Below are 27,732 nucleotides of genomic sequence, written 5' to 3'. Positions count from 1 at the left end.
ACAACTGTGATATTAGATAACATGGCCTCCACATGTGCTCCTCGGTGTATGATTGGTGATGCAAGACTAACACTTGTGGCTGATTTGACAGTGGAAAACAAGTCTGAAATCTAGAATGAAATTTTCACTCTACAGCGGAGTGTGCGCTGATATGAAACTTCCTGGCAGATTAAAACTGTGTGCCGGGCCGAGACTCGAACTCGGGACCTTTGCCTTTTGTGGGCAAGTGCTCTACCAACTGAGCTACCCAAGCACGACTCACGTCCTGCCCTCACAGTTTTACTTCTGCAGTTTCATATCAGCGCACACTCCGCTGTAGAGTGAAAATTTCATTCTGGAAACATGCCCAAGGCTGTGGCTAAGTCATGTCTCTGCAATATCCTTTCTTTCAGGAGTGCTAGATCTGCAAGGTTCGCAGGAGAGCTTCTGTAAAATTTGGAAGGTAGGAGACGAGGTACTGGCAGAAGTAAAGCTGTGAGGACGGGGCGTGAGTCGTGCTTGGGTAGCTCAGTTGGAAGAGCACTTGCCCACGAACGGCAAAGGTCCTGAGTTTGAGTCTCGGTCCGGCACACAGTTTTTATCTGCCAGGAAGTTTTAAGTCTGAAATCGGTCATCGAAAAATAAAGATTCTTCCTGTGCAATTTAAAACAGTTTTCGTAAAAGCTATTGGTGGCCTCGATGTTGTACTGTCTCTACCAACCTACCGGTCTGGAAAGGTTTCACACAAGAAATGGCAGACAAACAACTCCCAGGTTATTGTGTTGTGTAATGTGCACATGTTGAAGTGTATCCATAAAAACTTCTAGAGTTGAAGTATCATTTGGTGTATTTGTGTAATGCTGCATGCAATACGTTATACATATTCTCTATGAATCTGAAGTAGTACTATTAATATAAATCAATCTTTTTCATACTTAGTGTACCAAATTCTACAGATAATAGAACCATACTGCTACAATTTCAAATCAGTAACTTCAAATTCTGAAGGTGGCAGGCGTAAAATACAGGGAGCGAAAGGCTATTTACAATTTTTACAGAAACCAGATGGCAGTTGTAAGAGTCGAGGGGCACAAAAGGGAAGCAGTGGTTGGGAAGGGAGTGAGACAGGGTTATAGCCTCTCCCCGATGTTATTCAATCTGTATATCGAGCAAGCAGTAAAGGAAACAAAAGAAAAATTCGGAGTAGGTATTAAAATCCATGGAGAAGAATGCTGAAGATTAGATGGGTAGATCACATAACTAATGAGGAGGTATTGAATAGGATCGGGGAGAAGAGGAGTTTGTGGCACAACTTGACTAGAGGAAGGGATCGGTTGGTAGGACACGTTCTGAGGCATCAAGGGATCACCAATATAGTATTGGAGGGCAGCGTGGAGGGTAAAAATCGTAGAGGGAGACCAAGAGATGAATACACTAAACAGATTCAGAAGGATGTAGGCTGCAGTACGTACTGGGAGATGAAGCAGCTTGCACAGGATAGAGTAGCATGGAGAGCTGCATCAAACCAGTCTCAGGACTGAGGACCACAACAACAACAACTTCAATACTTTCAGAGATATAAATTTTTACCTAAAACACTCAATAATCTTGCTGGCATTTCGAGACTGAGTTAGGGACTGTAACATATATAGTATCAATTAAAACTATAACCAAGAGGATAGATTCACATAATCTACATTTCTGGAACTTTCTTTAGTTTCACTGCCACATATTTCTGATGTAATTAACAGTACATTGGAAAATTGTTATTTAATTGTGTTTTGATTGTGTTTTTTGGAGAGACAGAGAGTGAATGGAGGTCATACATAAACTGAGAATGTGATATTTCATTAAAACTGTGTAAAAGTAAGTGTGAGAAAGTAGTTGTGTAATAGGGGAATTTGTGACATATCAGAGTGAGCTCGATTTTGTAAAAGGCAGCCAGAAGGGGCACTGAGTATTAAATTTGTTAGTAATTCATTTAGTGGAAAGGAGTCTTATTTTGTTTTCATTAAATTTTATTTAGTTTCGAAATTACAAAAGTTCTAGTCTGAATTACTAGTGGTAATCTGATTGGCTGGCATTAGAAATACAGCACATATAGAAGTGCTCAAGATGATCTGATTGGCTGCTTAACATACTAGCCAATAGGAATTCAGAATTTCATGCGCATTTGAGTAGTGCTTGATGCCTCAGATCTATGAGTCAATATAGTCACTCAGCGGCTGTCTTCTGGAAAACACCTATGTTCAATCACTCTCACTAAATTTGTACCAAAATGAAGAAATCTACACATTTGATAGGTTCTCACGCAGTTGATTAAAACTCAGTATTTTGAGAAAGTTTGAGATTTGTGAGTGATTTATTTTGGGAGATTTTGCATGTGAACATTTCAAGTCGTACATAAACTCCACGTAGCGTGTTTCGTGCAAATTATGAGACATATTATTGCAAATGTTTCTTCGCAAGAAGGCTACTGAATGACTGAACGTGTTAATTCGCAAGTGTTCGTGGGTCAGTGACTGTTTAGGACATTTAAAATATCTGGTCAGACTAAATATCTTCTGGCTGCTTTTGGGTGTGAACTTGTTACACAGACAGTCAGTAACATTGCATAACTGAAGTCAGTCTGTTAAATACGGACTTGATAGCTATTTTCCTTGTTTTAAAGACAATAAACCAACTAAAAGGAAATCTGTGACATTTTTTCAAATGACTCGTGCAAGAATCGCGAACAATCAAGTGTAACTAACTTTCAGCTACTACCCATGGACTGGAGTTAGGGGCCTTTGCGTGGTAGGTATTTAGTCGAATTTTCTTCAATGCTGCTTTTGTAGGCTAAACCAATATCTGCCATTGCAGAGTGAAGGGGCAGACAACCTGATACCTGTCCAGGTAGGTGGACAGATTGTTTGAAGGATAGTGAGAGAACGACCCGTCCTGTGACAGCACATAGTCATAAGGAAATGCAGCCATAAAAAAACCTTACAAAAACTGCATAACTGTGTCTAGCATAGTTCCTTACAAATAAATTTTTGTACTCAGGGAAAGACTTTGTGCTCACCCTGTACTCTGAGACCACCCCCACCAGTTTTTTAAGTGATAATAACCATCAAACTAAATCACTAACAGTGTGCTTCTGGGTGTTCTGATGATCTTAAATGTTACAACAAATACTCATTATGAAAAGGATAGACTTCTAGTCACCATATCGAGGAGACGTTGAGTCGCACTCAGACACAAAAAAAAAGACTGCTTCACATTTTAGCTCCGGCCAAAAGACCTGAAGCACCAGTCACATGCACATTTACATAAGCACAACTTACACACATGACCACAGTCTATGGCTGCTGTGGGCAGACAAAATGCATCAATGGGTGCACACTTCCATGGGAATGTAGTGGTGTCTTGAATTTTATTGTTCCTCTCACAATTTTGTCATAACAGACAGATAACTGATGGTGCTACTCTTCACAATTAACATAATGCAATAAAAACATTCAGAAATAATATACAATTACAGCTGTATCTATACTCTACAAACTAAAGTAAACTGTATGGTAGGAAGTATTTTCCTTTGTGTCAGGTGCCCAAGAGGGTTTCTAACAGTGATGTATTCAGGGGGTGGCCCGGGGGGGAAAGTCCCCCCGGAAATTGGAAATTCCCCCCTGAGAAATTCATGTCTATAGTTGTGGTGAAACATAAAAATTATCACCTGGTCTGTTAACTTGTACCGTTGTGACAAAATTTAAACTACACTAGCTGCTGTTGCTAACGAAGTTTGGAGTCAACTATGGAGAAGTCGTGATGACATGCAGTTTATACAAGCAAAATGAATGTGTAACACAATAGGTGGTGGCTGGGTCCCTATTGTTTGGTTTCGTTACTTATCGGTTCGGTTTGGAACACTTAGCGTCGATTGTTCTGTTTTTATTATTGTTATTATTATTATTATTATTATTATTATTATTATTGCCAACACCAACAAATTAGCAGTTGCTGTATAATAAGTGTGCGGTAAAGCTAAGCGTTGCAAGGTGTGTTGGCAACGCCGACTGTGGAATAAGTTAGCCTTTCCTCTCTCATGTCTTCCCTCACCGCACCTCCAATTGGCCTAACATGTAAGTTAATTTCTTAGCTACACAGCCCACCCTTGCTGCGAACTTTATTCTTATCCGCCACTCGTGTCTATACTTTATTTGCCCTTAGACTAAACCTGATGTCGCAAAACACGTCCCCGGGTATTGCTACGGAATTGGAAGTAGCATCTGACATTATAAAAGATTGTTTTCACTTTTTATTGCATTACTGGGAATATTTCCAAGATTTAAGAGATGTACAGATTTTTCCTAATCGATGAGTCCAAAGCTCAAACCAAATATTTGTGTACACTTGACAATGATTTCGCAATGTCAATGGGGATACACAGTTTTTGCCTAAAGAAGCGGTACATTCCACAATGAGTGGGGCGTTTGGCAACGCTGCTCTACGAGTATAATCTAAGCTTTCATTGTTGATAAAAACTCAGTGCAATGTTGAAACTGTTGTAAGGTTGTAATAGTCAGTCGACAGGTTACTACGGAAGTATGATGTGATTATGTAGTGTACTACGTGCGGTCTTCGTCAGTTTATAACATAAAAAGAAGTGTTAGTGCCGAAATACAATGTCGAAATAACAAACTTTAATTTCTTTCTTTTCTAATAAAATACAGTGTATTGCAAAAGACAAGGACGAGTGTGAGTCTACTGAAAGAAGTGCTAGTGATTGTGACGATGAATTGCATAGGTCTATCAAGTCTTCAGTTTCCCTTCCACAGTTTTCAAACGATAAATGTGCTATTTCTGGCCCATCCGTAAATTGCAATTCTAAATAAAGTATTGAACGCAAGATTAAGTATAAGCAAAAATGGTAAAGTAAGTACAATTGCTTGTACTTTGATCACGAGTGGGGTTGGGCTTTCTCCAAATTGTGTGAAATGCGTTTAAAAAATGATATCAAAGCTCTACAGAAAACAGGAGGAGTGTTCATTTCTGTACCTTTCACTAAATTTAGAAAAGCTACCGGAAGCCTGGGAAAACTAGAAAAGCACGCCAACTCGGAAAAAAATGAAAGAGCCATTGCACTTGAAAATTGTAGATTACAGGGATTAAATGCTCCAATTCAAACACAGATATTTAAACAAAATGAAAATGAAAAAGCTTTAAACCGCCAAGCATTGTCATCGTTAATTTGAAGTCTGTATTTCCTTAGTAAGGAAGCAATACCCCACACAACAAAATATGAACCTCCAAAATTGGTAAGGTAGTACTGAAAAGCGACATTAATCTTGAAAAGTGGTTAAAATTTCAGAGCGAAAGGTCCACATATCTTAGTAAGTATACTGCGTCAGAACTGTTGACTTGTTTGGGAGAGTCTTTAGACTTTCAGGATGAAACTCTTCTCCATGACAAATATTTTTCATTAATGGCAGACAAATCTACAAATGTTTCCAACCAAAGTGAACAGTCTTTAGTAGTTCAATATGTTGCACCGTCACCATCATTTGAAGTGAAAGAAAGGTTTTTATGTCTCGTTGAGTTGAAAAGCACTTCAGCTGAATCCATATTTACAGCAATTAATACTGAACTAAAGAAAAGAAAACTTTCTTATGACAGATTATTATCTTGTTCTTTCGACAGTGCTGCCAATTTTAGTGGTTCTATCTCAGGAGTCCGCGCTCGGTTGTCAGAGAGGAAGGGCCATAAGCTGTCATACATTCACTGTAGAGCACATGTTTTGTCAATTGCTGCCAATAACTCTAGGAATAAACACCCTATTATAAAATGCACATTACATGTTGTTAAAGACATTTACAAACTTTTTCATGGTTCTTCCAAATGAGAAAATGTTTTGCATGAAATTCAGTGTGCTTTCGAGCAACCTGTTTTAAAAATACCAGAAGCTATTGACATCCGATAGTTAAGTACCTATCGCACAGTTCATGCTATTTTCCTAACCTACAAGTCCATTATAATGGCATGTGAATATATACACAAGGACGGCGCTGATTTAACAAGTTTAGCTGGAGGAATCTTGTTAGAAATGATGAATTCCAATTTCATTGTAGGTTTAGTGATTTTAGATGATACGTTAAATGCAGCCCCAAACTTATGTAAAGTTTTGCAGAGACAATCACTTAAAATTTAGCAAATCCCTCTACTTGTTTCTGGAACTCTGGAACATTTAAGACACATCGACTGTCTTTGTGACTGTGATGGACATAGTGCAGAAAATGAAACTCTTAATAAAATTAAAAAACTGCAGGAGGACACAACAGGAGTTAAAGGTGTGCTATTCACGAACATAGAGGGGCAGATTAAAGCTATGAAAAGTGCAAGGAAATTTGTAAAAAGTATGATTGATGAAACTGAGCAACGGTTTGATGAGAAGGTAATAAAAGTGATAGAACTAAGTGCATATTTTGAAAGTTTTAAAAAATTTCTAGAGTTTAGCCATAATGGTTGTAAAGAACTGTGCTTGATTTTGGGACTTACAAACGTTGACGCTGTTATTGCAGACTTGCATTCTTTTAGGTACATTGTTAGTAATAAATTAGATGATACATCTTCTGATGCTGCTTCTTTCATTCTGAGAGCCGACATCGGCTACGAAGCACTACGGACGCTCACTGAATGTGTACTGTGCATTCCCGTTTCGACTTGCAGTGTGGAAAGGTCATTTAGTACAATGAACAGGGTGATCACAAAATTAAGGAAAAGGATGGATCAGGAAACGCTCCAAGCTTGTGTGAAGATTTCAACTGAAGGGGACGACGAGCCAACAGAAAGTTTTATTGATGACGTCATCAAGAGATATGCTGTAAAAAAGCCTTGACATATTAGTTTGATGTAAATGTGAGTTTTTTTGCATGCAATAAAATTATTTCATTATTTAATATAATTAACTTAGGCTTAGCCTAACAGCTTAGTACTTAACCTATATATTATTTAATTATATATTAGCTATTCACGAAAAATTTTAAATATTAATAGCGCTGCTATGTCTTTAGAATGCTATCACTTAAATTTTAAGCCTATAACTTTGTGTCCCCCCCCCCCCCCCCTCCCCATCCCGTCAAGCTATAAATCCCCCCTGGGGGAAAGTGGCTGTATTCATCACTGGTTTCTAATCCTTTTCTTGACACATTTTATTAGCAGACGTATCTTTATACTTTTCTTAGCTTTATGTTCAGCAGTATGATGCCGATTCCTATCAACATCTCCATTGAACAGCTAAATTCTGACCTTTTTGACGCATCAGATCCAATACACTTCCCTCAGATGTGTTATCTCATACGTTATCAAACAGCTAAATTTTGGCCTCTTCCTTCCCTCAGATCCAATACATTTCCCCTCAGGATTGGGTTAACTCATAAGTGCTCAAGATCATTTTCTGAAAATACATTTCTGCTATAATGTCACAGGGCTATTTGCCCCTGACTCCTGTTCTAAACACAGTTGACAAACAGTCCATAGATGGTAGATTGAAATTCTCCCTTATCATTATGGTACAGTCTGAAGAATTTACACATGACATTTTCCAACTTTTTTGTGAAGCAGTTCATAATTTTGGCGTTTTCTGGTGGCAAACTGTAAAAAAATTCTGATTTTCCAAGTATTATACACATTAGTCCTCATTAATGAGTAAGAGAAATTCTGAATTACTGTGCCATTAACTGATACATTTCTCTTCAGGTGTGTTGTGACCAGTGCATGTGTGAGCACATTAACAAAGCAATCAAGTCTCGTGGTTATCCACAACAGATTATCCCTAGAGGTGCTTTAAAGGAAACTCTTAATAGTTGAGTGGTACGTTCAGGTCGGAAAATGTGTCACAGTGCTCCAGTTTAAAAGCATAACAAATACTAACATTTCATGTAACTTGGTCTCTTCTTAATACATGCAACACTAGGTCATTTTATATAGCTACTTCCATTTTAAAGGAGTAAACAATGATGTTAACAGTAATAACGCATACTCAGGTACAAACTTTTTTGGCATTTGCATAATTTAAGTTTGCATAGGGAGTAATTAAGTTTGCTCAGGAAGTCACAATAGGTGTCCAAAACAGTCTAGTTTCAACTGTAACTACTCCCTTCTCAAATTTACGGTTACAGATGGTACTCAGCAAATGGCTAATCAGCACTAAAAATGCATAGAGTGCTCATTTCTTTTCTTCTCACATAGTTACAACATTACGAAAAGGATAGATTGCTACTCATCACATAGAAGTGGTGTTGAGTCACAGACAGGCACAATGAAAAAGACTGCTAAACATTTAAGCTTGCAGACAAAAAAGTCCACCTTCTGAAATAGAAACGGCACACACATTCACACAAGTGTGTGCGTACGTGCGTGTACACACACACACACACACACACACACACACACACACACACACACACATGCGCGCGTGCGCGCAGCAGGTGCTATAATGCATGTGATATGCAAGTGCCACTGCGTGTACACGCACATGCACACACACAAAATCTGTTATCCAATGAGTACATATTTGCACATCACATGCATTACAGCACCTGCTATGCATCCTCAATTTCTCCAAACAATATGGGTCACAAATAACAACAAAAGAAAACCAGCCACGCTGTGTCTTACAGACCAATTGAACCAAGGTCATGCATCGGAAAAATAGTGGAAAGTTTGTCAAAACATGACTGCAATGGTGGCTCAAAAAGTTACTTCTGCATAGTACTAAAAACGGCTTCAGAAAATGAATGGGAACTGATGAAAATCGTGCAATATTATCTTGACAACACTCATCCACACAGAATATCAAAAGGTGTCCCTCAAGCAGCTGTTCTCTGCCAAATCCTGTATACCACACATATTGCTGATAGTGAAGCTTGTTTACCACCAACTGTTAAACTATTACAATATGCAGACAGACAACATACCTACTCAACAGCCATGTCTTTCCATGATTCTTGCTACAGTCCACCATATTACAACTGGAAGGGGGAGGGGAGGGGGGGCAGGGAACAATATATCTTTGAGAACTACAGGTAGTGGTATTTAGACACAAATCCATACAGCAAATTGCAACATGAAGTTGTAGGCCACATGCCTCAGAAGTAAAATGGGGCATTCAGCTATTAGCTGCTTATTCTCCCCCTGATGTGTCACTAATGTCATTGCCAATGGTATATATCTCACAATACTTAACAGTTATTAATTAGAGAATACATTTTCTAACTTTTAAAACACAACTGTACTCAACTGAACACCGCATGTAATTTTACTAACAAGGGAAGGGTCTAACATGAGGGTCACCAATTTTGATCAAACCTTGCAAGGACATTCTATATTGGAAATAAAGAAAAACATGTTTCAGCTTTTTGCTAGACATTCCCTAGTTTTTGAAAAATCAAGGTCAAAGCTGATGAAGAAAAACTGTATTTTCAACACTATACAGTGAAACATTGTCTAAAAACAAACATTTTTTTATTAATATGAGGTCCACAGTTATTAACATTTTTGTGCTTGGGTATCCATCGTTCAGTGTGTCCAGCAGGAGGTTGGTGGCCAAGCAGTATTCTCACTTCACGCATCAGGCAAGTAGGTTCTGCCTCTACTGCATTGCCAAAGGAGTTTCCTGTTTCCCCTTTAGTGTTGTGCAAGACCTTTTGAACACCACATCATTGTTTGTCTGTCAGTGTCTCATACCTATAAATCAATTTTGATCTGGAATTGTCTTTCACCATGATGTTGCCCATAATTCACAGGAACATTCCATGTACATGTACCATCAGTTTTACTTTTGACAAGTCCACGTGGCATGTGCAGTCAGGTTCGCTAGAAATTCATGACTGGCTTCTAGACATGATCAAAGCACCTTTGGAAAACGTTCATACAGCTTACTTCAATTCTGAATCATGTGTGTTTTATGTCAAGTTTCTGGACCTGCTTCAGGTCGAGAGGCTCCTTTTGAGCCACGTTCAACAAGTCCCTTTCACTCATTGTGATGGTTCTAATAGTAAGGTTACTCTGGCAAATGCAGAGGTGGCATTTATGAACGTCAGGATATTTAATCTTCCACCCGAAGTTGACTATTCTGCTTCCGTTTTGAGGACATACAGAATAAATGGTTGGAACACTGGTCCACTGAACATCACTTACAAGTTTATAGTGGTATTCAATCCATTTACAAGTGTGTGGGTACTGCATAATATAATTTACACAGGAGGTGGAGCCCCTCTACACCCATACTAGCATGATGGTCAACTCAAAAGGTTACTGCCATCTCTGCATAAGGTTTAGTTATCAATAACGTGAGGCGTCACATGATGTGGGTACTGCGGTGTTTGCGTACGTATGGTTAAGGTTAACCAGGGACCTGTTTTATGCGTAGAGTGAACACCTCCACAAAAATTTCCCATGTCATGTCACCATCTTAAAATCCACTAATGATCATCATAAACGGTTTCCCAAGTAACAGTCATCGGGCCTAATCAAGTTCCTAAGAGGCAACAGGAGCCACTGCTTGATGGCCCTAGTGAAGTTCCACCATTAACCTCTTGTAGGGACTTTGCCACTGCAGCTTCTGCATCACCATTACTTCCACTGCAAAACAAGTGTAGGAAAATGCAAGAAGGTGAGGAGTCAAACGACCCCTCTTCTCTTCCACATCCTACTGAAAAGATTCAGTTGGAGGATGCCTCTCCCCTCACTGATTTCAGACCTGACAATAACATGTCAGCTGCTGTTCAATATCCAAAGGTATCCAGTACCCTCTCCGATATATCTTCCAAGACCAAATCACCACCTTCAGGATCACATAAGGATGGACTAGTGGCAGAGCTCCTTTCTACACTGACGGACTTGCCAGACATCCCTGAGCCTGTAATGTATTCCCACCCTTTTTTTGTACTCCTGGATGCCACAGACCACTGCTTATCAGAGCCAGATCAGCTCAAGTGTGCCACAGGAAGACGTGGTGACAGTGAAAAACATACCACTAACCATTCTGTCAATTTTCAGAAGCCACACCACCCACCTGTGGAGAAAGGGGTGTGCCGAATCCTTCCTCAACGCATAATACTGAATTTCTCTTGGACCCGCTCTCCCGCCCAACTCCAACCCCCGTTGTTACCACCTGTGGATGTTGTATTCCCGCAAAGCTGCTATAAACAGTGTTTTCAAACATAGCATGCAGCATTATGAAAAAAAAGAAAAAAAACATAAAGAGGGTGGAGGAGAGGGATTCAGCAATTTCCATTCAGATTCAACCACTGACTGTTATGGACTGTGAAACACAACCTCAAAGGTCACTTGCAAATAATCATCTGAATTGTTTTGGTAGAACTCAATGCAGGCCACTACTTTTCTTACCTCGAATGTGAACAGAATTTGTTCCAATCTTAAGACTTCCTGCTACGCAGCAATTTACTTACAACTCAAGTGCAGATGTGATATTTTTGCAAGACACGTTATTTGCTCATTTTTCTGTTCCCAGCTTTTCTACCTCCTGTAATGTTGCTCCTGAGCTATCTACTGGTACTGCATTATTTGACAGAGAGGAAATACCTCTGACCAATTTCGAAGTTCTTGATAATGGCCGAGGGATAGGGTGCACATTTTGTGACCTTACTTTAATACTACTTCATGCCCCTTCATGATATGGCCATCCCACAGTTTGAGTGTAATTTTACTAAGAGGATATAGTTTATTTGTTTTACAAAACTCCACAGAAAGATCAGTTAGGCAGAGATTTCAATTGTGTTTCACATCCTGTGGATCAGAATTCTAATTTTAATTTCAGTAAGGAACTAGACGATTTGGTGTATACCTTGCAAATATGTGATCCATGGATCTGTCACTATCCCACTCTCAGCAGGTATACGCATTTTACAGCCACTTCCAGCAACAGATTCAATCGTCGTTACTTTTATGATTCTTTGTGTGGATAAATGTTAGTGGTAGACATGATACACACTTGTGCCGCAGCTGTAACCTTGCAACCAATAAAACTATATTGCTCCACTGGAAGTTGAACACATCTCTTTTAAAGGGCCCTTCCCTCGTGATTACTGTTCAAGAGGTCTGAATTCTTAGCTTGTGTCCCCAGGACCGTTATCATTCTCTTAGGGAATGGTGGCCAGAGCATGCAAAACTACTGGTCCAGAAAGCATTTATGTATTACAGCAATTAGAAGAATTTCTGGCAGATCCAGGAATTTTATTACTCCATCTTAAAACAGAAGTTTCTTTAGTTAAAGTGACAATAAATGGAAGGACTGAGGGTGCAATGAAAAACCTGCTCATTCTTACAGGATGACTTGATTTCCTTATATCATTTTATCCAATTGAGAATGCTTCATAAACGACTCTCACTCACATCAACAGTCACATACTGACGTCACAATTGACATTGACCTTTATGACATCTGGGCTATTGACACAATTTTCCCTGATGCTTTTACTTCTCTCCTGGACTGTGCGATTACTCCTACATTTCATGATGATTCTACATGACCTTCCTTGATATGATAAATATTGCCTTATTGTTGGTTGATGCAAAAATTGCTGGGACTCAGTGGTATTCCTAAGGAATTTTATGTACATTTTTGGCCTCTTATAGGTGGTATCATCATGTCACTGGTAAATGAGGTGATACAGAGGGTACAGGGATTTGGGGGGGGGGGGGGGGGCAGTTTCTGTCCCTTTCATAGTCAGTAAAAGTGTTCTAATTCCAAAGACAACCAGACATCCAGACACTGATAAATTCAGCCCAATCACACTCCTTTGTTTACAAAACCGTTTCAAGCGGAGTTTACAGCCGTTTGTCAATATTGCTTGATAAAATTACTGCAGTTCACCAAAGCTGTGTCTAGACACACAATCCAGACTTCTGTAGTCAAATGCCAGGATGTCGTCTCGGTAGTTGCAGCTACTTCTGTTCCTGGAGCCTTACCATACTTTTTGTTGATTTCAATAAGGCATTTGACCGGTTCAGTCATAATTTCTAGATGCAGGTGTTTGAGGTGATCGGTCTCAATCATACTGCGTGTCAGGTATTATCCAATCTTTTTAATTGTATTCATGTGTCTGTTGTGGTGAAAGGACAACTTACTCCCCAGATAACAATCTGATGGGGCTTACTACAAGGAAGCCCCCCTTTCCATGTTGCTTTTTGTATTGTCCCTAGAACCTCTGCTTCACCATATTGCTGCTCAATTACATGGCTTGAAGATATTGGGAGAAACCTTCTCGGTGTGATTGTACACGGGTTACGGTATAGCTATCTCATATCGATGAAACATCCTTGATCAAGGACAGGTTGGATTCCTTTTGTTCTCTCTCTGGGGGCCGCAATAATGAATGGAAATGTACCCTGTTACCATTGCAGAGTTTTTGTCAAGTTTTCATTCCATGGGCACTGGTGCTTGCCGGCCACAAACCATTGGCGATCACCATGGACCATTGCACAATGAAAATGGCTGCACTCAACTGGTGAGAGGTGATGGATCGAATTCATCAAATACAAGACGCAATTTGTTAACACAAGTAAAGTTCCCTTAGCTTTCTTCATGATGCACAGATCTCAGATTCCTACATTTTCAGTGAAGTGTATTGTTGTTGTTGTTGTTGTGGTCTTCAGTCCTGAGACTGGTTTGATGCAGCTCTCCATGCTACTCTATCCTGTGCAAGCCTTTTCATCTCCCAGTACCTATTGCAACCTACATCCTTCTGAATCTGCTTAGTGTATTCATCTCTTGGTCTCCCTCTACGATTTTTACCCTCCACGCTGCCCTCCAACACTAAATTGGTGATCCCTTGATGCCTCAGAACATGTCCTACCAACCGATCCCTTCTTCTGGTCAAGTTGTGCCACAAACTTCTCTTCTCCCCAATCCTATTCAATACTTCCTCATTAGTTATGTGATCTACCCATCTAATCTTCAGCATTCTTCTGTAGCACCACATTTCGAAAGCTTCTATTCTCTTCTTGTCCAAACTATTTATCGTCCATGTTTCACTTCCATACATGGCTACACTCCATACAAATACTTTCAGAAATGACTTCCTGACACTTAAATCAATACTGGATGTTAACAAATTTCTCTTCTTCAGAAACGCTTTCCTTGCCATTGCCAGCCTACATTTTATATCCTCTCTACTTCGACCATCATCAGTTATTTTGCTCCCCAAATAGCAAAACTCCTTTACTACTTTAAGTGCCTCATTTCCTAATCTAATTCCCTCAGCATCACCCGACTTAATTAGACTACATTCCATTATCCTTGTTTTGCTTTTGTTGATGTTCATCTTATATCCTCCTTTCAAGACACTGTCCATTCCATTCAACTGCTCTTCCAAGTCCTTTGCTGTCTCTGACAGAATTACAATGTCATCGGCGAACCTCAAAGTTTTTATTTCTTCTCCATGAATTTTAATACCTACCCCGAATTTTTCTTTTGTTTCCTTTACTGCTTGCTCAATATACAGATTGAACAACATCGGGGAGAGGCTACAACCCTGTCTTACTCCCTTCCCAACCACTGCTTCCCTTTCATGTCCCTCGACTCTTATAACTGCCATCTGGTTTCTGTACAAATTGTAAATAGCCTTTCGCTCCCTGTATTTTACCCCTGCCACCTTCAGAATTTGAAAGAGAGTATTCCAGTCAACATTGTCAAAAGCTTTCTCTAAGTCTACAAATGCGCAAATATTCCTACTCCTCCCAACGATGGTGCACAAACTGGTGCAATTGTCTGGCTATTTCCTATGGAAAAGTCATATTTTTCGACTCCAGTGTGAAGTGGTAGTGAGGTCCAGTCCCCTTCGAGAGTTGGCACTTCCCGATATCAAAGTAAAGGCTTCAATGTTGTTTAAATGGTGTAACATCTTAATATGTACTCCAGCTACTCTCTCCATCACAGCTTGCTTATTTAGGTGTCTTTGACCGGACAGTCTGACTCCCTCCCTGCAGACACTGGCAAGATCAACTCTAAATTGTGGCACATACAAGAATTTTATACCAAAAATTTCCTGCAAAAGTTTTCTGGGAGCTGACATTTTATCAATGACACATCTTACCACCAATCTCTGCTTTCCCACTGGGAAGTACAATCATCCCTCTCTGCTGTTGAAATTGCCGCATCGTTGATATCCTGGAAGAAAGTGTGTGGTTTCACATTCTCCCTATCCTCCTGATAGAAGTTGGCTCATTATGATACACATTCATTCTTAATCCGATCCCGACCAACAAACGCCTCCATAGGATTGCTCTTCATCCAACTTATCTCTGTGACACCCAACATCAATCTGATATATCACCAAAGGGTCTTGTCTGTTGTGGACAAGAATACTGACACTGGACTCACCGACAACTGGTTTTCTTACTCAATCATCAGATGAAGCTGTTTTCTTGGTTGAATTTCTTCTCTATCTGGACTTTTCCATTTTCCCTCGGACAAAGACTATTTCAACTGTACTGATCCTCGGACACCTCGACCACTATGTAGCCAGGCATAATAATGATCATGACCCACACATTCTTCGCCAATTTACAGTGAATGCGCATTGGAAATGGCAGAAGCTTCCACTTTATCATGCTTTATTTGAGAATGTGTTGCGCCTTGTCTTTAACTGTTATGGTATTGGATAGTTTTTACCATCATCATGGCCAGATCTCAGGATTTGACCACTGCCCATCTCATTTCCACGCAAAGAAACTAGAAGCAAGAAACAAGAGATAGCAGTCGAGGCATTACATTAATAGAGTGAATGCTATCAAAATTCACGTGTTGGTACGGAACTAGTTGCCCATGCCTGTCTTGACATCTGATAAATCTGTTTTTAGCAATGTGAACCACTGTTTTCTACCAACAATGTACCAGGAAACATGTCAATGCAGCAAGATTTCATTCCTGCATTGCATACTGTGTAAGAAATACTTATGTTTTGCTATTTCTATGATAGGTTTCACCCCACTGATTGTGACAATTAGCATGAATAGACAATCAGTTAGGATTTCGCAATAATATACTTCAGGTATTTTTTGTGCAACATATCAAAATGAAAATAATTGTCAATACATTACAATATATACTTATTTGATTATTAATCACACCTGCCAATGTTTTACTTAAAGAAAAGTGTTCCGATTATCATGATATTATCAGAAACACCGAAAAAAATGCCACGACCAAGAATCAAAATTGGCTCAGCAGTTTAGTAGTCTAAAGCACCAAGCACATGGCCGCTGACCTTCCTCTGCTGGACAACACAAAAATGCTAGTAACTTGAACATTATTAACTGTGGACCCCATATTATATTAATAAAAAATGCTTGTTTTTAGATGATCTTTCAATGAAAATATAATTTTCTATCAGCGACTTTGACCTTGATAGTTTCAAAAACTAGAGGATATCTATCAAAAAACCAAAACATGTTCTCTTCAGAGAATGAAATTTTCACTTTGCAGTGCAGCGTGCACTAATATGTAACTTCCTGGAAGATTAAAACTGTGGGCGGGACAGAGACTCGAGCTCAGGTCTCAAGTTCGAGCCTCGGTCCAGCACACAGTTTTAGTCTGCCAGGAAGTTTCATGTGTCTCTTTATTTTCAACAGACAATGTTCTTGCAAAACTTGATCAAAATGGTTGACCCACATGTCAGACCCTTCCCATGTAAGTAGACGTTGGGATGTCCCGACTTAAAAAAAAAAAAAAAAAAATTAATAAAGAAGAAGAAGAATGGAAAATCATTTAACTTGCTTGGTACATAAGGTGAACAATACAGAGATTGCAAGAAATCTGTCATAAAAGAAACATGGGACATTATGTGAACTGTGGTATGGAAAATGCAACCACAGGTTATGTGCGATAGAAAATGTGTAACACTGCTCTAATCTATCTCTGTATGCTACTATAAAATACTCAAAAAAGGAAAAATATATATTCTAAGCTGCACATTGATTTACTCTAATAATCAGTAATGAAATTAGGCCACTTGAGTTGCAGGTATACCAATGATAGGCTTTTCATGTTCTGAGCACTGCATTGAGAAAGACTTCATCCACTTTGGTGTCACTTGGTCAAGATACATGGCTTGTAAAGAAAACTCATTTCAGAAAAATTGCTTCCCTGAAACAATTTGATGTCCCTTTCAGTAATGAAACTGTAATCAAATGCTGTTTCAGATATGTGTAGCATGTACATACTAGTGAATTCTGTTTTAACACTATTTTATATGCATACTCTTCACTACTATTGCCATGGCCAGTATCTAACAATTTTTACTGACAATTCTTTCTCTAAGTCAATGTAATTAATTTGTGGACAGAAGAGGCATTAAGCATTGGGTAATGCATATACAAACTACACTGAATTTAATACTATATTTCCTTTCATAATTATAAACAAATCAATCAGTTTACTGTTGTTTACACAAATTAAATACCATTAACACTGACTCATTGATTTTTTAAAATGTTTAGGTTTTTAATTTCTTGAAATAAAGCACTACAAAAATGTAAATTTAGTAACCTCTTAACTGACCTGTCAGGCCGACACTTCTCTAATTCTTCCCGAAGCTCCTTGTTCTGGCGGTGGAGTTTTCTTAGATCTTCAGCCAATTTTTCTTTCTCTCCTGCCAAATTAGCTCTTGCTTCTCTTTCAGCAATAAAATCTGACTGGTATACTTCCGCCTGACAAGCACAAAAATATTCAAATGTAAGTTTAATAGTAGCTCCAAGTCCAAGATATCTATATCTTGATTTCCTAATAACTTCAAAATTTATTGTTAAACCCAAGGAACTCCAATAAAACAACACACATGATCTACAGATTCAAATTAACTTTTGTCTGCTTATACATTACACAAAAAGAAACCTCATTACAGAAAGAACCCCAGTTATCAACATTTTCATCTAAAATGTAAATGACACTATTTTAGGTGCTCCCGGCCTACAATGATTCTGAACTCTACTGAAGTACTCAGCCAGGTGGTGTGTCCAGATGGTGAGATATGTCTGCAAGATAATCTGTTGCCATCCCAAATGGTCCTGATGACTGACTGTCTTCTGCAGAGTGGCCAGCATTGACTGGGTGCAGCTCTGCTTGGGAGGTGGCGGGAAGTGTGTAGTTGGGACATGAATGGCAGTCCTAAGTTACTACGTTATCACCACTGAGCCTCAGGGCAATTCAACTAATGACAAATCTCTCCAAGGATGACAGGAAAGGGCTTATCCACTACAGGATAACACCTACAGAAGTGAAGACAATCCACCCAACCCAGTGAGATGGTACGTCACCAAACATCACCAAAATACTTTCCTAAAGAACATAGTTAATGAGTCACTGCACCTCCTAGACTTTATGGACTACCAGAAGTCCAAAAAGAAAGGATTCCAGTCCATCCTATCCTAAGCAATACCAGCGTCCAATGTAGGGGCCAGCAGAACACCTGACAACAACACTCAACCCCTTCACTGGCAAATGCCTGCACCACATACAGAATTCTGAGCATTTTATCTAGCACCTTCAGAACTTCCAACCAGGGAAATAATATCTTATGGTGACCTTTGACGTAATATCACTCTTTACAAAGGTACCTCCTAAGACACTTGCTAAAAATCATAGGAGAGAAGACTGGGCCATCTCTAATGATACTCCATGAATTAACAATCATGTCAACATGTTTCCCAAGTGAAGGAAATTATTATGAACAAACCGAAGGAGTAGTGATGGGTTTCCCCTCTATCATCGGCAGTGGCCAACATGTTTAAGGAGGCATCTGGCAAAAGAGTCCCAGTGGCAGTAGTCTGCGAACTCATGCCAGTAGTCTGCGAACTTATATTTGTAAGAGATAATACCATCTATATGACTTTGGTAACACCTGAAACCACTGCGCTGAACCAGCTTACATTTCTGCTTGTCAAGCTGGATGGCACATAAGTTACTGTGTTTATCAGACATCAATGCACACATATTTATACTTGGATGCCTCCAGCAGTCATGCCCCCTCACAAAGTGAAGGTGACCTCAGCACACTAATTAAAAAGACTCATGAAATCTCTCACCAAGACAGTTCAGTAGTGACGTCGCTGCATCTGCACCTTGACACCTTGTTTTCCATAAAAAAAATGGTTACAGTATCCACCAGTTCCTGTACGCCATAAAGCTAAAGAAAGAAGCTTAGGCTACATCTTGCAGGGAAATAAAAGAAACATGTTGTGACAGAGTTTATCCCACAGTCAAGGGGGAAAAGAAACAATGAAAACTGGAAGAATACTCCAAAAAATAAAGTGCCAAGTGCATGTTTCGCCCACCAAAGGACAACAGTCTAGTTGCGGTCTGTCAAGGTCAACCCAGGACTCTGGAAACCCTGAGTCTATTGCATCCCAGGCCAGTGCAGGAAAATTTATGTACACCAAATTATCCACACAGCACAGGAAACATGCTAAGAGCATAAGTGTTACACAGATAAGGGACAACCAATGAAGGGATTGGTTGCAGAGCACTGCATTGCTCAAGGACATACCATGAATTGTGTCAGCACAAAATTGTTAGAGCAGGCGAAATAATTTTGTGATGAGTCTTAAAAGACTCTGCATAGAGTCATAAATGAAGACAGTGGTTTTTAACCAAGGAGGCATGGGACCCAATCTTGAATGCTTTCAAAGCAGAATGGCTGTCTGTGGGATTATCCACTCATTTGCTTCTGAAGAGCTAAGATCGCACCACGTAGACGAGTGTCTTCTGCATCAGCAGTGCCCAGAGCTGCTATGGCAACACAGAGCCTGAGGATCATAGTCTGTGTCCCAATAGTGTACACCCAAGCAAAGCTGACCAAGGTACTACAAGTCTGTTGCTAACCACAGGAGGGAGAGAATACAAAAACAGCAGCCAGTAGGATACAGTTTGCCAAAATATTGCACCATTGGGATGATGACACTTGGCTGAATGACCAAGAGGAGACAAAACTAAGCATGTGCAAAGACCTAAAATGTCTGAAATGACATTTTTCTATTTCAATCTATGGGACTTACTGGTTACCTTGTATGTTCTATGCATGCATGTTCCACTACAGATGTGCTGCCTTAATTTAAAGCCACCTTTTACTGATAGCTTCAGTTAAATCTTGTATGTTAGCAGCAGAATCCAGTTTCATTTACCAGTAAATCTTATTGGCTAACACTGTATTTGCTGAAGAGAAGAGGAGAACCACACAGTGTACTGGAACTGTGTACACTACTTTTAATACTGCAGCACAATTATTTCCTTGTGGAGCTCGCAAAATTATCCCTTTTTGAGGAATGTTACTTTTATTTTCTCCACTACGCAGAAGTTATCTGAATGTCTGTTGATGTTGGTTCTTTACCACAGACTATTTAACAGAATACATGGGATACTCTTTAAAATAACATCCACAGTTTCATTGTCCATGGCGGTATATGCAAGTACAATATCTATTTTCTAGTTTTTAAAAACACACAGTCACAAAAATAGTGTTTTGAAATATAAGGACAAAATATTTCTTTGTAAATGAAACATAGATAAAACTGAAAAGAATGTCTACTAAAACAGTTTAATTTAAAAACTGTTAATGTCATGCTATTGTCCTTTGTAATCCTCTTGGTTTGAAAGCTTGTCACTAATTTCACTGACGTTTATGCAATGGAGTCATACTGCATTTCACAATATATCAATTATAAAATAAATGAATTAATGGATGAGATAAATCTCTTAGACCGCAAATACATAAATTATAAATTCCCACTAAAATAACTGTTTATCTTCTGGAAATTCTTATGTGCAAATACCTGAGCTTTTAGTACAGGAATTTCTTCTTTTTCTTGCTCAAGCTTCTTTACTTCTTTAGTCAGTTCATCAATTCGTTGTTTCTGTTGTGTAAGAGCTTCTTCTTTTGACATCAGTTGTGCAGTAAGGTTGTCTATTTTTTCAACATACCCTCGAACTTGAAATTCATGGTATTCATTGTTTTGTTTTTCTTTTGTTTTCTGTTCCGCATGAAATTTTTCCCACTCTTCTAAAAGTTCTTGGTAGTCTGAGAATAATTTCTGAAACTGTGACTGAGCTTCAGCTAAGTTTATTCTGAAATGTAAAAGCCTTGTATGAAATCTCTCTCTTGCTCTTACACAAGATACTTTCTCACATTTGTAACGATGGAAAAACAGAAATAGCAAATTAAAAAAGAAAAAGAATCCCATAAACAAAATTTAGGTTGAAACCCTGAATAAAAAACTGCAATTCCTAAATTGTAGTTTCACCATTTTGTATCTTACATGCTATAACTAACACCACTATCGAGACTTCAGTAATGGCGTATGAGACTTAACGTACTTTTTATCATGTCCAAAGCTCTGTTCTTTTATTAATAATTGTCGTAAGTCATGGATTTCTTTCTTGAGATTTGCTATAATAGCAGAATCTGCACTTGGGATTCCATTCCACTGATTAACATTGTCAGCAGCTACCTGTAGCCAGCTGTCCAAAGTTGTGTACCTACAAAAGAAGGGCATATGAGAAGATATTTACCATGTACATCAAAACTAAAAAGTTTTAATGGCAAGTCTACTAGAACAATACTTTATCTAAGGAAATGAGAAAAAGATTGCGGGACTCAAGTACCTCCCAAGTAGTATCAATTTCTCAGTAATCTTACAATTAAATGTTTCCCTGGGACATTTAAGTCTCTTTATTATCTACAATAATGATCAAAGCAGAAGAAATGAATTAAAATTTGTACTGCAGCCAGGACTCGGACCTGGGTCTTCTTGCTTGCTATGCAGAAATGCTAACCATTACATCACCACAACATGATGGTTAACATTGCTGCACGAACTACCTAAGTTGAGTGCCCTCCCCAACACACACTTCAATTCATATCTTCTGCTTATTTTCCCTTACATTGTCACTACTGCCAGTGCTCTTCAGCACTGGAATAGCACCCCAGCATTGAACGTAATGGGAAAGTCCTGTACCATAGGTGATCTTATAGATCTTATAATTAATGTTTGCCTGAGAAATTTAATTATAAGATCTATAAGATCACCTATGGTACTGGACTTTCCCATTAAGTCCAACCTGGGGTGCTATTCCAATGCTGGAGAGCGCTGGCAGTAGTGACAATGTAAGGGGAAATAAGCAGAAGTTATGAATTGAAGTTTGTGTCAGGAAGGGCACTCAACCTAGGTAGTTCGTGCAGCAATGTTGACCATCGTGCTGTGGTCGTGTAATGGTTAGCATTTCTGCCTAGCAAGCAAGAAGACCCAAGTTCGAGTCCCGGGCGTGGCACAAATTTTAATTCATTTCTTCTGCTTCGATCATCATCGATCAATTTCTCAGTGGTTAGTCTTAAAATGATTTCAATATTGTTTAAGGCAAATCAGTATGGATCTCATTCAGAATCTTTCATGAAGGAAAAATTATTGGAAGAGAGAACAGCTGATGACCCCTAAGTGGTCTCATGTTGCCCCAATGACATCGTCGATGACTACCACAGTGGCATATGATCTCTGAGATTAGACAGGGGATCAACTGCAAAGCGTCATCTTGTCACATGATACCAAGTTTCTTCTTACATTACATTGATGGTTGTGTTCCGACACACCATTGTCCATGTGAATAGCAGCTTGAAACATGAATCACGCCTTCGACGCAGGTCGATGTGAGGGCAGTGATCTACTATGAGGGATATTCTCCTCTGCATCGATGGGATCTGTGGTAGTTACTTAATGCACAATGACAGCTGTGGAATACAAGCACATTGTTGTCAATCTTCGGTAACCATTCATGCTTGACGTCTTCTCCAATGGCGATGGCATCTTCTAGAAGGGTAACTGTATGCGTGATAAGGTGACAAGACTATAATCATACTGCAGTGGTTTGAGAAATGTGACAGTGAAATCTTGTTGATGTTTTGGCCACCAAATTCATCTGATCTTAACCTGATGGGACAAAACACACACACACACACACACACACACACACACACACACACAAATCAGTCTGCATTAATGGGATAATGATGTGGAAGGTAGGTGTGTGTGTGTGTGTGTGTGTGTGTGTGTGTGTGTGTGTGTGTGTGTGTGTGAGAGAGAGAGAGAGAGAGAGAGAGAGAGAGAGAGAGAGAGAGAGAGAGAGAGAGATTTCTGGACCGATAGTCTGTAGTGCAGCTGTTGTTCACAGGCACTGCAGAATGTCTACTACATCTTTTTCCTTAGATATATAGAAATGAAACACTGGCAAAGAAATCATCCCTAGTATCATGATATTAAAAAAGAAAATATTTATACATAATAGAAACAGATACATCTCACTATTCCTTTACTAAAATCTGATTAGATTTACAGTACAAATTCTGTTTTATGGTTCCAAAACCAATACATCTCAAATCTCCCAAGCAGATGCATTGTTGTACTTGACAATGCGTCGTATCATATAGTTCAATTAAATTAAGTTCTCAATCTTATTTCCCAAAACCAAATGAAAAAACGGTAAATTTTTTTTAATGAAAACTGAACCTAAGCTTGTATAGACTGTGGCCTTTTCGCCTTGTAGCTTCTCTGTGTGCTATAAATAGAGGTTAAATATGTTATGTTAATGGGAAATCAGGCTCTTCTGTGTTAAAGCAAAATGGTAACACAATCTCGCATGACATTCTTGAGTGTGTTTTGACAGAAGCACAAATAACAGTGACGAATGAATCAGCAATATATTTTGCACACCATGGAAAGTGCATATTTTTTTGAAACAACTAGAATATTTCTACTGGTGTCATGGTACTGTAAGCACTCAACAATTGATTAACAACTTGTCATAAGGTGCGCTGCTGTCATTGGAAGATGAACAAAATGTTGTAAATCAGAAATGGGAAGGAACAATACAATGTTTTAAATATTTATTTTGTGGTTTGTGGCTGTTACAGAATGTATTTTATTAAGCTATGTCTGTTTTGGTGAACTACCAATGGATCTTTGGAGTTTCATCTAGGGTTGTGCCACTTTATCACACAGTACAGGTTTTATGTTTTGTGTTTCAGTAGGTTTTGTTACATGTAGAAAAGATGACTGGCAGTTTGAGACTTTTCTTTCTTTCAAGAGAAGATGATTATCTGTGAACATGCATAGTTCTGTTTAAATTGGTTACAGAACCTTGTAAAACCTGCTACAAGACATGCTGCTACCATTTACTGTGTCAGTTATATGATTAGTAACACAGAAAGTTAACAACTTCACCTGCCAAGGATTGCTAAAAAATTTCACTTGACCTCTACCTTTTCACTATTTTTTTAGAATGAACGACATCAATGGATGGTTCTTTTAATTAACGTCACAGTCAGAAGTAACAATATGAAAAAAATATTTCTTGGTGTTTCGTTTCCTGATGTGGGAGGGGTTGGATGTAGAGAGTTATTCTTAAGTACTTCTCAGGTTTCAGAAGTTGACTGCACAAAAACTACCAGACATACAGAATGCACATACACACACCAGTGGATAGAACATCTCTCTAAGTTTTTAATTCACTTCACAGGTACACAATATGGGCACCATTTGTGATGTGACAAATGCCACTGCATGCACACAATTCACCGATACGAACTGTATGGGAAAACATGACAGCAGCTCACTTTGAAAATCCATCCATTGTGTTGCCTATGTAACTAATTTGATGTGACAATATGGAGCTGAGCAGAGGAATAACAATAAAACTTGAAGAAAGCACAAGTTGTAATTATAAGAATTCTGTAAATCATTAGCAGGTTTCCCTTGACACATACATTGCAAAGATAGTGGAAGGGTTACAGTGAAGCAGTAAAGATACTCCCTAATTCATTTCCTTGGGGTAAACCTGGGAATTTTTCAGAATTCTGGAAATTTTTCTTTGTTTTTGTTTCAGTACAGTTTTTGTTATTTTGATTGGTAATAACAGATACTCTAACAAAGAATTTTACTTCAGTCCACTACTGCGGAATAATACTGCAGCGATAAAATATAAATGAGGGAATAACACCAAAACGAAACTTAAGTTGCAAATAAAATGCACCATTTTCAATAACAAAATACAGTGCACACACAAGTGTCTGCCAACAGCAAAATGTAAAGCTTTAGGACAAAGACTACGCAATAATTTGTAACAACAACAAATTCCCACATTTTTCCTGCGGTGTGTGCACCTACAGTAAGTGAAGCTGCATGCGAGATTGTTTGAGTAACACTCTGTATCAGAGTTCAGAGACAGATTAATGTGAAAATTATTCCAAAGAATTGCAGTTTGATTGATTTTTTAGGAAAACAACTTGAAATTTGTTTTACTGTAAAATTAGCATCTACATCTACATCTACATCTACATACATACTCTGCAAGCCACCATACAGTGTGTGGCGGAGGGTGTATTGTACCACTACTAGTAATTTCCCTTCTTTTTCCATTTGCAAATAGAGCGAGGGAAAAACGACTGTCCATACATCCCCATAAGAGACCTAATTTCTCTTATCTTATGTTTATGGTCCTTATGTGAAATGTACCTTGGCGGCAGTAGGATCATTCTGCAGTCAGCTTCAAATACTGGTTCTCTCAAGTTTCTCAATAGTTTTCCTCAATAAGATCACCACCTTCCCTTCAGGGATTCTCGTTTGAATTCCCAAAGCATCTTCATAATACTTATGTGTTGATTAGAACTACCGGTACTAAATCTACCAACATACCTCTGAATTGCTTCAAAGTTTTTCTTTAATCTAAACTGGAGATCCCAAACACTCCAGCAGTATTCAAGAATTGGTTACAGATGAACACTTTCCTAAAACTCTCCCAAAGAACTGAAGTGGACAATTTTAGCTTCCCGACTACAATCTTTAAACACCCGTTCCATTTCATATCGCTCTACAGCATTACACCTAGATATTCAATAGAACTGATTGTGTCATGTAGCTCCCTACAAATGCTGTATTCGAACATTATGGGTTGTTTTTCCTACTCATCTGCATTAACTATTTTTTTCATTTAGAGCTATATATCATTCATCACAGGATCTTGTATCCTTCCACTGTCACACAAAGATGACACTTTCCCGTAGAATTAAGCATCAGCAGCAAATAGTCGCAGACTGCCGCTCACCCTGTCCATCAGATCAGTTACGTGTATAGAGAATAATAACAGTCCTACCGCATTTCCCTGAAGCACTCCTGATGACACCCTTGTCTCTGATGAACACTTGCTGCTGATGACAATATACTGGGTCCTATTACTGTAGAAGTCTTTGAGCCAATCAGATATCTGGGAACCTATTCTGTATACTCGCACCTTTACCAGTCTGCATTGGGGCATCGTATCAAATACTTTTCGGAAATATAGGAATACAAAATCTGCCTGATGCCCTTCATCCATAGTTCATAGTTCATAGGATACCATGTGAAAAAAGGGCAAGCTGAGTTTTGCATGAGCAATCCTTTCTAAAACCCTGCTGTATGTGGACAGGTTTTCCATCTAAGGAACTTTATTTTATTCAAACTGAGAATTTGTTCAAGAATTCTGCAGCAAACCAATGTTTGTGCTAAATTATACACTCACAAAAGATGATGGGGCCAATGATGTAGAGTCCTCTTTGTAAAACAAAATTGGGCTTCCATCTGGTCCTGGTGACTTATTTGTTTTAGACTCTTTCAGCTGCTTCTCTATATCATGAATGTATCCATACTGCAGTCTGTGCAATGTTGTGTATCTGTACAATCCTCCAGCAGGAATGATTTCTTAATGGCTTAATTTAGAACTTCAGCTTTCCTTTTGCTATCTTCTATTGCCCCACAAGATTGGCAAATGAGTGATGGGATAAAAGGCATTGAAGCACTTAGCTATTTTACGCAGGACCAGCATTTTCTGAGGTTCTTGGCTAGATTCTTTGCTAAGATATGATGGTGGTAGTTCCTGTATACTTTGCACATGTATCTTTTTACAGAAAGACATATTTTGTTTTTGAACCGAGAATGAAACAGCCTTCGTGTTTCTGCTATGCTGTTATTTGCTGTCTTTAGTTTCACAACCTTACCAGCAGAGGAAAGCATACGGTACAGAAGATTTTCACACTGCTTTGATTAGAAAGCGTGCATCGTCACTTGCAAAATATACAAAAAGCGGCACCACCAAGTTGTTGTAAATGCTGCAAACAAATACACCAATGAATTTAACAGTTGCTTTAGTCCTCTAGCCATTTTAAACACAACCTCAAATGGCACCAGCACCTCTCAATTGTGAAGGCGAGAACTGTTCTTCAGTAACCCATTTGCAGTCTCCTGGGCCCATTCTCTTTCCAACCCCTTATCTTCTATCCCTTTCTTCCCATTATAATCTCTCTCTCATTTGCTCTCTCTGGCGTGTGTGTGTGTGTTTGTGTGTAGAATGAAATTTTGTACTAATATTAGAATAAAAAATGCTTATGTCCAAAAAGTAATGGGTTTTCTTATTTTGTTTTTAGAGGGGCTCTCTTTCAGCCATCACTTGTCTGCATGTGAGTGGTTGCTGCTCTTCATTTTTGTTTTCTTTTCTTTTTCTGTTATTACCATTCTCACATTTACATTGTAGTAGTATTATTGCACATCGCAGAAACAGGAACTTTAACATGTAATTAAAATGTGTGTCAGAGCGCCTACGAAACGTGAAGAAGAATCCGTCCATGGAAAGCCTATAATTTTCTAGATTTGTCTGTTTCTTTGCAAAATATTGAAATATTT

General features: G+C 38.8%; 1 protein-coding gene and 1 non-coding gene across 3 annotated transcripts in view; both read right to left on the bottom strand.

Moving 5' to 3' along the window:
• The window catches only part of LOC124615343 (optineurin), a 141,695-nt gene that overhangs the window by 30,932 nt on the left and 83,031 nt on the right, over positions 1-27,732 (bottom strand). For both annotated transcript variants that reach the window (XM_047143150.1, XM_047143149.1), the window contains exons 8-10: positions 21,347-21,508; positions 20,806-21,097; positions 17,540-17,688 (exon numbers count right to left, since the gene is read on the bottom strand). In XM_047143150.1, the coding sequence (XP_046999106.1) occupies positions 17,540-17,688; positions 20,806-21,097; positions 21,347-21,508 (603 nt within the window). The remainder of the gene's footprint in view (positions 1-17,539; positions 17,689-20,805; positions 21,098-21,346; positions 21,509-27,732) is intronic.
• On the bottom strand, positions 180-254 carry Trnal-caa. Its single transcript has one exon. It is a non-coding gene; the product is annotated as a tRNA-Leu (tRNA).

The sequence above is a fragment of the Schistocerca americana genome, chromosome 5, assembly GCF_021461395.2.
Source record: "Schistocerca americana isolate TAMUIC-IGC-003095 chromosome 5, iqSchAmer2.1, whole genome shotgun sequence".
Classification (NCBI taxonomy): Eukaryota; Metazoa; Arthropoda; class Insecta; order Orthoptera; family Acrididae; genus Schistocerca; species Schistocerca americana.
Note: the sequence above shows the minus strand (reverse complement) of the source record. Positions and strands in the feature narration are given on the sequence as shown.